Below are 11,943 nucleotides of genomic sequence, written 5' to 3'. Positions count from 1 at the left end.
TGATAGCCAGAAGAACTATAATGATAAATGAGTAATTGTATTACATTGCTATACTTTATTATTTTGAAGAATTTGTATCTTACTCGGGTAAAATCACCTGAATGCACTGAATACAAAATCAGCTCACGACTTAAAGGAATAGTTAATTGTCATCTTCAAAACATAAGGCTATATATGACTCATTCTTCTTTTGAAACACAAATGAAGACATTAAGAGAAATGTATCAATAATTGTATCCAAAAATGAAAATCAGCGGGTCCAATGTTGTTTACGTAAAACTGATAAAACATTTCAAAGAGAGAGCTTACAATTGTATTGTACAGCTGTACAATGACAATAAAAATATTCTGTTCTGTTCTGTTCTATTTCAACATTTATTAGCGTTTATTGTTAATTTATTGTCAATTAAAACCTTTTGGTAAACTGTATCTCAACACAACTAATAATCAGTGAAGTGACAATAAGTAACCACAGTTTTTGACCTAAACAGTAGAGAATTTCAGGCATAGCCTATTGGGTTAGTTAAATCTGGTATGTTCTATAGCCTCATATTATATAACACATTGAGAAAAATTTAGAAAACAACGAGAAAACAGAAAATAATCTAACAAAATGTCATGATACTTCTTTATCTAAAAATGATTCTGGATGCTTTTCCAGACAAGGAAGTTAAATTCTTGAGTCGACCCGAGGATAAAATCAACTAATTTTGTATAACAAGAACATTTCCATTGTCTGTCAACTTAAAAATCTACACGCAGCTAATTTCAAACACTTACATTTAAAAATTATTTCTTCTCAAGTATTAACAGTGTTTCCTTTATATTTTGCATCAAACCACACATAGCACATTATAGACAAAGCGGTCAAAACTGTTACATAACTGTAGGTGATAAAACTACATTTCCCATGATTCAAGTCTTTGAGCTGGAGCTAAAAGATAAACGCTGTGAGTTTCTCGCGCTCCCGATTGGGGAGAGAAGTGCACTGATGGAGCGAGCGCGGCTTTATTATTATAGCATACGAGGAGCGCGCACTCACTTTAATTTCAGAGGGTGACGTAGACGTCTGCTCAGGTCCAAAGAAGTCTATAGAAAGGGAGAGCGCAACATTTGCCTGCCTTTAGCCGTTCTCGAAAGGCAAGTGAGGATTATAATGGTCATCAGAGTGTATGTCGCGTCCTCGTCCGGCTCTGTCGCGGTGAGTAGGGACATATGCTTTTAACAACACGCAGTTTGGTTCGTTGTTAAACTGAAGTCAGCTAGGAATTACACATTGACCGTTAATATCTATTGCGGGAGTAGGTCTTGACACGCAATTCAATCATTATAGCTGTAGCTGTAACTATTCTGTAAAATAAATTGTCTATTGTGGGAAGATAAATACCAAATAACTAATTAGCCTATATGCGTTCTTACAATGCCAGGCGTGTTCGTATGTGCATTTTGCCAACAACAATACTTTTGTTATTATTTTCAAGCAATATCCGTGGATAATAGGATATTCCGTGCAATTATGACGAAATTATGATATTATTAACCATCTAAAATGCATTAGTTATATAACCAAAGTCACTCAAATAAAAGCTCAGTCCATCTAAATACTCACCATTGTTTTTTTTATCTAATACCATTTATCTGATGATTGATAATGTGGTTTGTGTTTTATTTGAGATAATCCAAAAATGATGCCTAGAGGTTGAACAAAGTGCATGTTTAAAACAAACCCACTGCCAATGCCAACACCAGCTATTGGTTATGCAGTCTCCTGAGAAAGGCAAAGAAATGTCCTTATTCATTCAGATCAGAGATGTTTCAGGATTATATTTCAGCCTTTAAATGGTCAGGTGACATTGATTTTTAGATCTTTAAATTAGGGGATCAGAGACTCTGAAGAGCGAGCGAGCAAAAGGATTGGCGGTTGTGTTTATTTTCTCTAGTGTTTAATGTCATTCCGCCTGTGCCTTTAGCTGAAATGTGTGTGTGTTTGGACGGTGACTCACTGTGTGTTTTACAGTTTTGATATGGAGATAAAGTGTGTGTGTATTACTTTCGCTGCTGAACCCTGATAGAAAAAGAATGATGTAATGGTTTAAATGAGTTATGCACTGATTTCCGCTATCTCCTTATTTCTACAAAACCCAGACTTGTTTACCCAAAAAGGCTATTTTTAAAACTCCATCATCTGAACACACACACTGCTGCATTATAAGCAGACGTCCTGGTTATATCCTTCTGTGTGGATGGCAAACAAGCATGTATATATGTCACTGCTGTAACAATAAAACATGCTTATGACAGATCCGTGTGTGTTTGTTCACTATGTGTCTACATATGTGTTTGTTTTGTTATACGTAAGTTATGTTTTTTGTGTGTCATGATGAGCATGTTTGTGTTTGTCGAGTGAGTGCTGTATTTAAAGAGAGATCTGTAATCAGTGTTCAGATGACAAAGCAGATTTTAGGATCTAATGAATGTAAGTGAGAGTTAGCCACAATCCATCAAGTCGTCAATACTAACAGGCACACAACTGCGCTCTGATTCACATTGATTTACAAAAGATTTGGTCAGAGTGGGATTATAAAGGTACTAACTAACCTTTTCCACTCATTAAGCTAATTCACCTCCCACTGTTTTATGCTTATACATGTGTGCAGTGGACAGAAAGAGAACACTAGTGAGTGCTTTCCTGTCAGTTAAGGTCAGGAATGAGATGGTAATACAGCCATTTCAGTGCTAAGAACGTTGGATTGGTAAGAAGGCATTGTGATCATTCATACAAAACGCAGATGGCACCTCATTTATTTGTTTAGTCAATAATACATTTGTTGTATATTTATTTAAACATAGTATTTTATGAAAAAAAGGTTATATAAAAAAGCATGAACTTTGAGCATTAATATTTGTTTATTGTTATTTGTTTCATTAAAACAATAACTACAATAAATATAGCTGCAAGCATCAATTACGGGTCAGGCACAACAATGGCCGAATGGGAAATATTTTGAACATTTGGACATGTCAGATGATCAGATTTTGAAAACCAAGTTTAAAAAAATGGGGAATTGCACTTAGAACATGGCTTGACCCCTAATAAAGTAAAATGCATATTTTTTTGTCTGGGCATCATCCATTTTCATCAGTTTGACCCATGCATTTAGGTCAGACTGGTGGAGCAAACATGATAGATGGGCATTATGCCATTCACAGAGTAATCAGCCAGTCGGTCTGGGCAAAGTTCTTGATAGTAAAGCAGCATACCAAAAATTGTGATCACAATTTTAATCGTGTTCAAAATCCACTGCCTAACAAGTTTAAGCAGACATTCAGAAGTAGACTTCTTATGATGAACCGTATAGACAGAGAATGACAAAGTCCTCAGGCTTTTGTTTTGAGGAAGAGACAATAGCTGCATCGTAAAGCTGTCCAGGGATCTACACAATGCTAAAACAGCTATTGTCCCGCCCTGTGTTTATCTGGACAGGAGTTTTATAGAGCTTTTAAGGCACGGCCTGCTCTTAATGTTTAACAGAGAACTGCGTTTTAGACATAGATTCTGTCTTTTAATCACACACACACATGACATTTACGCATTACTGCTTTGCTTAATCCATGCACACAGGTGTGTGTGTGTGTTTATATTCACCACAGTGACAGCATTCAGCTGAACAGCTCTGCAGGCAGCGCCCAGCAACATAACCAGCAAAATCAGCAAAGTGTGTGTGTGTGTGTGTGTGCGTGCGTGCGTGCGTGCGTGCGTGCGTGTGTGTGTGTGTGTGAGAGAGAGAGAGAGAGAGAGAGAGAGGTAATCTAAGATAGGATTTTTTCGTAGTCCATCTGTTCTTTTCCATAATGTAAATGGAATGTCCCATGGATAAATGTCCCTATAAAGTCACTCCAAAAAAATTAGAAATAGCTTATTCTAAGGTAAAACAAACATATCGCTTCATTATGTATACACTACTGAAGACATAATTATGTATATTATATTGCATTTCTGTCCATACATTCTCAAAAAATTACAAAATTGGATCTTTAAGTATCAGTCATGGAGTCTGTTGAGGGATAATGTGTGGATATACAGTGCTCTACCTTTAGCTAATGGATTACATATGGCTAATCCATTATTTGAAGTGTTTGTATACATGTAGTCTTGGCTTCAGGGTGGACACATTTTGTTTTGGTTGATTATCCTAAAACATTTTATTCTGTTTCTTCTGGCTAAGGCATATAGGTCCAGAAAAGAAGTAATGAAATCAACTTCTTTACATGCAGTAAATCAGTTTATGCTGGAAAACCGGCTTTGCCATTTTTGCACTAAGAGACCTATTGAGTTTTTAAACAAGGCACTATTGTGTAATTTCTAGGCACATTTAGATGTTTTTTACATGTATTTGAGCACTGTTTTGCACCACAGTTATAAATGCACTTGATAAAATACCTAAAAACTATTGAGAAGTATTCATAGGAACATTAGTACATAGATGGGTTGATCTGAAATCATAGTCAACAAGAATAATTACATATAAGTAGGTTTATGATGATAATTTGATTATTTGAAGAAGAATTGATGATTTAATGACACAATCTGTACCTGTAACCAATGATTGTTCATATAAATGCACTTAATGTCACTTTATGCATGTTTAAAGCACATTTGAGCACAATGTAACAAGGTAAAATCCAGTGATGTTTTTAGAGGCCTAAAGTTTGAAGCCTGTTGTGTTCTCTCTAAAACCAGGGGATTTTCCACTGTTTACAAGTAACCATGATTACGCACGGACGCCACGCCGTCTCGTATGGAGACCATGGCTTGTTTGGTGGTCTCGTGTGGTAACCATTGTATGCAAATTATTTTAAAAATGATGTAATAACCAGCGTACCACCATTAGATACGTACCTTGTTACCTGGGACTTATTGGTGGCAGACAATTAACAATTGGTTAATAAAAATAAGAGATAACGGGAAAATACCTGATTGGTTTTAGAGAGGACCACCTTTCAGAAGTTTTACTATAACTGTAGACTGAAAACACTTGGTTTTTAGATGACTTGGAACATCTCACTTTGTTTGGCTCGAGCAGATAAAGTTAACTCCTCAACATCCGGACCTTCTTGTCTCAGAGATTTTTTGAACTACAAGACTGAAATTTTTCCACAACAGCACAAAGGCAGCACATCAGCTGTGCATATTGTCATTTTCTGGTTTGGGCGGAAATATTTTTAATGTGTGCCTAAAGCCTCTTTCCATTCGTTTTCTAATGAATCCCTGTCTGAAGATCAATATTCTCTACCCACATCTGGCTAATGGGAAGCCAAAACAGAACTCCCGCGCTTGCCATCTGTGTGCTTTCAGTATGGACATGAACACATATGAAAACATACTTATAAATATTGAACCATTCCCAAATTCAGATCTGTGAGTAACCTTATACTAGCTACTGGAAATCATGTAAGTATCAAAGAACTTCACTTGTGATTTTTCAGGTAAAGAAGCATCAGCAGGCCGTCGTGGGCTTTCTAGAGTCCAACCGGATCAGCTTTGAAGAGGTTGATATCACCATGCTTGAGGATCAGAGGCTGTGGATGTACCAGAACATTCCTGAAAAGAAACAACCTGAAAAGGGCAATCCCCTGCCTCCCCAGATCTTCAATGGAGACGACTACTGTGGTGTAAGTGTTCAATAAATATGTTAAATTAGCAACTAATCCTTAAAGGTACAGTTCACCAAAAAATAAAAATTCTGTTACCATTTACTCACCCTCAAGTTCTTCCAAACCTGTATAAATTTCTTAGTTCTGATGAACACAAAGGAAGATATTTGGAAAAATATTAGCAATTATTAGCTCTGGGACATAGAAAAAATGATTGTATATTTTTGTGTTCTCTTGAACACAAAATGAGATAATTTGAAGAATTTAGGAAAGCAAACCCTTCTGGGGCACCTTTGACTACCAACCTACATTGGGCCAACCTACATTTTTCAACCAATGATATATCTAATGTGTATTTATTATTGTATATGATTATTAAATATTATTGTAACGCTTTTTTTGCATGTAAGTTGTAGTGTACAGTTGTAATATGTCAGGCTGACCATAGCACACACACACACATCCGGTGAGTCAGTTACATACACCATGCGTTAACTTATGATGTTAATTGGAATGGAAGAAGCACTCGCTGTGATTTGTTTGTGTGAGGTTGTCAATGACTCATGGCAGTGATGGTGGGATTTACCAAGTGCCCGACTGATCTAATCTCACAGTAATCCTAGAAACTCTCATACCCCACCCCAGAATCTCTTTTAGCCAATCAGAACTGCAAATCCTCATCCTCTAGAACATGTCAGAATGATTAATTATCTGACACTAACGGAGAGCAAGGCGCATTTGACACATCTAAGAGGATATGTGCCTTTTAGATCCTTTTAATGACATGTTGTAATAAATGAGAAGACATTTACAGATGTACTTGATATTTTTCCAGGCTCTGATTTCATTTTGTTATTTTGCAGGACTATGAAGATTTCTTCCAGTCTAAAGAGACCAATACAGTGTCCTCATTTCTTCGACTGAGCTCTCAGCCCTCGGTGAAGGTACAGTTACAAGCACTCGCAGGCACAATTCCTTTCCACCTAAAAGGTTTTTCATATGAGATGTTAGAATTATACTGTTTGGTTTTTATACTTAAATCACATGCATGCTGGTTTTAGATGATAGAAAACTGATATTGTTGTGAAATGAGGATTAAAATGTAATGCAATATAATTCTATTCTCTATAGGACTATGAATCCTAGATTGACGTTTCTTGTACTGAACTACTTTGATATTGCCTCATCTTCTGTGATGTAATGCTCTTCCTCTGGTTTGGAGCGCTTACTGCCAGCAATGCTTTTGCCAAACACACTCTGCCCTCTGGTCCAACTATTCCTAGGAAACATCTACCCTTATAAACATAAATGTGCAGGTTACATATGTTTCCTAAGGACCCAGTGAATTATTTATACATGTTTTTTGTTGTTGTTTTACTTGTCACACATATGTTGCATGAAAAGCCTGATGTACAATTCATAACACAATGAAGGAAGTGAACTCAATGTATTTGTGTGCATGAGCATCTAGAGTTATTTTCCAAACCTACTTAAAGCATTTGTTGAATTTGTTAATTTGCTGAAAGGATCATAAATATGAGTTGTGTGTTTTTGTGAATTGTAAACTGTTTGCGTGATGTTCAATAATAAGGAGCTCAAACAGACAGCAGAAAGGAAATGTGGAGAAGCATTCCTCAAACTTTGATGTCAGATCAGAAACCAAAACTCTCCCTTGAAACAGGAAATAGAATCCTAACTTGTGTTAAGATCTGCTCAGTTTTTTCTCTGTTTATACTGACTTTTCAGTGCTTTGGTTCATGACCTGTTTCGCTTCATGATTTGGGCTTTAATCCCTGCAACAGTCACCAGCCTTTTTTCTGTGGAACAAAAATACAAAGAACTCTAATCTTTTTCTTTCGAAATCTTTTTCTCTTTGATTCTCTGTTAACATGTTTAATTTCTTCTCAGGGTATGTTAATATTTGGCATGTAGCACATTGCACACGGTGATGCCTCAACTCAGGCCCGGCTCCAGATATGAGATGAAAGGTGGCCCAAGTTATTTTCCAGGTGGGCGGAGGGGGGTAACTATATATATTTATATATATATGTGAATGAGCTAACACTGTCTCGACCCAAAAAAGGGACAAAAGAAAAATATCTGGAGCTGACTTGAATATCGCAATAATTTGTGATTGGCTGTTATGTGGTGTGGGGGCAGGGTGGACGAAGAATCCCTGAGAGAGAGAGCCGTGCCAACTGCAATGGAACAGTTTTTTCATAGCAACGCAGGTTCACGGATTCTCTCTCTCAACGGCTCTGGGTGGAGGCAGGGTGGGCAAAGCTTCTGATAGGGTGGGCAAAGCTCACCCTGCCCCCCCGTGGAGCCGGGCCTGCCTCAACTCCAAACATACCGCTTTCTGTAGCTCATATGCACAAGCAGCACATATATCCTGCATCACTGTGGGAAATAATTGGTTTACACTGAAAGTTTTTTATGCAATATGTTTGCACACAATCATCTTTCTATTTTATGGTGTTTTTTTCTACAATTCATTATGATAAGGTCTTGTTTAACCCCTCCCATCCATTCATTAAATGATTCCACATAAATGAGCACTGTATTTATGCTCTCTCTCTGTCTCACACACATGCACACTTCACATACGCCATTTTGTTTTATGCTACACGTACTGTTAAATTGAATCATTCCTTTTTCATACAATACTTTAACTAGCATAAGTGTACATATGTAGTTATTGTTACTTTCACAATGTAAATGAACAAATAAAAATAAATCTAATTTGTGATAATGTACATAAATTTGCTTTTTGCTTATGATATTTCTCGTACAGTGTGTTGCAAGCATTCATATATTTTAGTAGTGGATGAAATCACTCAATAGGTTGCATTGTTTCTCAGCTAGTGTAGGAAGCTTGACATCGTGGGAAAATGTTGGTCTATAAACAGATACAGATGCTTGCTGCCCATGATTTTAATACAAATAAAGAGGGTGGATGCAGTTTACAAATAACAGGAACAAATGCATTTATTTGAACGTTTTTTTGTAGAACATATTTGTATACATGACTAACTTGTGAATGTGTTTAAAATAGACACTACTGCACCCTAGTGGCCTGGTAAAGACTAGGCCGCTCTACTTTTTTAAACATTTTTACATGTCATCCAATCCACAACGAATTGTCCTCATGCTGAACATGTTATATTTCTTGCATTCATCTGTTTGTGATCATTTTTCAAGTCGATTTAATGTACAATCTTAATTTATTTAACAGTGCAAAATATAAATTTTCTTGGCATATAAAAACGTTCCCAAAATACAAGCATTCGGGAACTGAGGAGTTGCAGTCGACACTCAGAGTTTGAAAAACGCTTCTGGCTTCCCGTCCTCAATTGCCTCAAAAAACTTTTGATAGTCCTATAAAAATATACCAAGATTAAAACAAAACATACTATTGAACATAAACAGTGCTTGAAAATAAAAAATACTAATTACTTTTAAGTCATCAGTACTAACAAATATGCAAACACAGCGCTGATTTAAAGAGTTTCTGAAATCTAATCTGTGATTTCTTGCTCACTTTTAAGAGAGGCGTGTGCTGTTCTGAGCATCAGACAAGAACCTCAAGATGTTCTCAAGGAGGCCGACAATGTAGCCAATGAGATATGTGCACATGTGTGTGTCTGTGTACTTGTGAGGGCCAAATGTCTTCAAAATATTTAAAAAAATCAAACACTGATTAAACATAAATGTGGTTCTCACTATTTAAAACACTGGTCAAAATTGGTCAAATCAAACGTTAAATCTTAAAATGCCAGGGAGTTAGGGTTAGAAATGTTGTCAATATGTTCAGTACAATGTAACTCTGTTTCACTGTGTGAAAACTGACAGTAGAAAGTGTATAGCTAATGATTAACCAGTATTACAAGCTCTGAAAGGTGCTGCCTTCATAGGGAATGTTTTAAAGGGTGTGTTTGAACAATAACTTAACAAGACCAACTGGTCTCCTGTGCTTGTATGTTTACATTTCAAGTGTTGTTTGTACAACACGATTAATAGCATTACCATACACTGCAAATATCACACCCTTTTCTAATGAAACCACATTACCTTTTTAAGATTATTCATGTAGGCCCTAATGCTACAGTGGCCCAACACAATTGTTGCAAAAACCAACACAGTGCACTGACTTTTAAATTATAGCCTTGAACCTTGTGAATTTCCCATAATGGGGAATTGTAACAGGCTCAATATTACGAAAGGTCTACTGATGTAATTAACATAAAACACTAATGATAAACTTGGTAACATTATTTGATTTGATTTTATATTAGATTTTTTAAATATTTGTTTTTATGTACATCCCTACCTGCACTCATGTTTACAGCTGGTAGAACAGACATAATTCAGAGAGTGTATGTATGACACTCACCCCACAGTATTTGTCCCCATTAAAGACCTGAGGTGGCATTGCAGACTGGTTTCCCACTTTCTTTTTCATCTCCTCTTTCTTTTCTGGGCTCTGTGAGATGTCCACAGCAAAGTACTTAATTTTCTTTGCGTCCAGGAACTGGAAAATCTCAGACTGTTGTTGCTTCACCTTGAGGAAGAGATGAATAAATGAACATTTAAAAATGTGTGTTAGTGTGGTTTATTTAGAATGCTTTCTCTGCTTCTTATTTTTCTTAAATACACTAACAAAAATCTAAAACAACATCTTTGAATGTTCTCAATTCTGAGTGTTCTTCTGTGCCTATTTTTTCTATTCTACAGACACACCTTTAGACACTTGTTTTACATGACTCTGAGAAGACATTTTATTTATTTTAGGCTTACCACTGTCTAACGGGTGCAACAATAAAGCAACAATGGTAACAAAACCCAAACAAAAAAGCAGACACAAAGCATTGCAGTCATTCCGGTGCAAGTCGAGTAAATGCATAAAAACAATATACAGTCACACACCTCTCTAGAACCACTAACACTGCTGAAGTAAACTGTGACGGACATCTTCTGAAATCCTGGTTTGATGTGATAAGTGGTGAAGAAAATAAATGTATATAGGCTTTATATAGTCTGTCTGGATGTTTAATACAACAGCACACTCTGCCAACTCAAAGACCAGGTAAGCAAGTTTTGACATAGTTCAGCAATAGCTCCACCTTCTCGTCAGTCTACCATGAGCACACACACAACATAACACTGCACAAGCATCAGTGTGGCATGCCTAAGCTTGCCTAGGGGACATATGGTTTCATTTATGCCCAGTCTAGGGGTGTCGCAATACATACCTGTACTGACAATAATTGTGGTATTTTTAAACGAAACATTGATATCATGATAATACTACACATACAAGTAATCAAGCGCCAGTATTTGGTTGACATTCCAACGGTGTCTTCCTATACTTATTTTAAGTATGAGAACACAAAATCATCAAAATAAGAGATGGATAACATTTTTTAATTAAAATTTCACATTTAAATAAATATCATGATAATAAGTTCTTTAGGGCACTATAATCATGTAGTGAAAATCTGACAATTGTGACCCTAGTTCAGTCATAGTGCAGACAAATTTATGTGAAATTCTTTATGTGCACAAGAAACTGTTTTAGATTTATTTTGTAAAAATTACAATAATAACAATAATTAATCTGAATTAAGCATTTTACTATGAAAAACAACAGTACAATATTGGACATATAAATTTGGTGTAAAGGCAAAATTCTATTACAAAAATGAGTGGCCTCAAAAATATTTAGACACTTGAACTACACATAAAATGTTATTGCATTAGATTTTGTCTCATGTCATTCCATAATTTTATCAGGGATTAAGGATTTGAATATAAAACAATATATATACTCTTTATGACAAAAGGATATTGAATTTCGGTTCAAACTGTTGATGTGATGAACTGTAGCTGCTCCCCCTGTACTAGGATTTCTTGCATGATAGGAACTAAAGACAGATAGGCCTAAAACAATTGTCCTAATTTAACAATATTTATTTGTTTGGCACTTGGTTTGGTATCTTGTTAATTATGCAACTAAACATCATTCCAAATACGTGTTAAGTGTTCTGTACAGGAATAACGTTACACAAATTATGCACAAATTATATACGCTTTAGATAACGCCATCTAGCGCTGGATTACATTTTTTTGCCCTCGGCTAGATCTAAGAAGTGTTAAAACGTCGGTCTCTAAAACATTTTCTAAACAAATAAAATGTAAAAAAGCAATTAAGATACGAATAGAAGCATGTGTAATTAATTAGACTTGAAATAAGAAATGACGCGCCTTTCATACAGGCAGCGAGATAGA

At 36.0% G+C, this 11,943-nt stretch overlaps 2 protein-coding genes across 2 annotated transcripts; one reads left to right on the top strand and one right to left on the bottom strand.

Annotated features, from left to right (window-relative positions):
- The first annotated feature begins 945 nt into the window (after positions 1-945).
- On the top strand, positions 946-8,506 carry sh3bgrl2 (SH3 domain binding glutamate-rich protein like 2). The gene is made up of 4 exons (XM_057363520.1): positions 946-1,201; positions 5,488-5,673; positions 6,519-6,599; positions 6,787-8,506. Exons 1-4 carry the CDS (start codon positions 1,157-1,159, stop codon positions 6,799-6,801), a joined length of 327 nt encoding a protein of 108 aa, XP_057219503.1. The 5' UTR covers positions 946-1,156; the 3' UTR covers positions 6,802-8,506.
- Positions 8,507-8,617: 111 nt separating this feature from the next.
- On the bottom strand, positions 8,618-10,742 carry zgc:153284 (uncharacterized protein LOC751696 homolog). The gene is made up of 3 exons (XM_057363523.1): positions 10,582-10,742; positions 10,049-10,216; positions 8,618-9,033 (listed from the first exon to the last, which is right to left on the bottom strand). The coding sequence occupies exons 1-3, from the start codon at positions 10,624-10,626 to the stop codon at positions 8,971-8,973; spliced, it is 276 nt and encodes a 91-aa protein (XP_057219506.1). The 5' UTR covers positions 10,627-10,742; the 3' UTR covers positions 8,618-8,970.
- Positions 10,743-11,943: the final 1,201 nt, after the last annotated feature.

Source organism: Triplophysa rosa, linkage group LG21 (genome assembly GCF_024868665.1).
Source record: "Triplophysa rosa linkage group LG21, Trosa_1v2, whole genome shotgun sequence".
Classification (NCBI taxonomy): domain Eukaryota; kingdom Metazoa; phylum Chordata; class Actinopteri; order Cypriniformes; family Nemacheilidae; genus Triplophysa; species Triplophysa rosa.
Note: the sequence above shows the minus strand (reverse complement) of the source record. Positions and strands in the feature narration are given on the sequence as shown.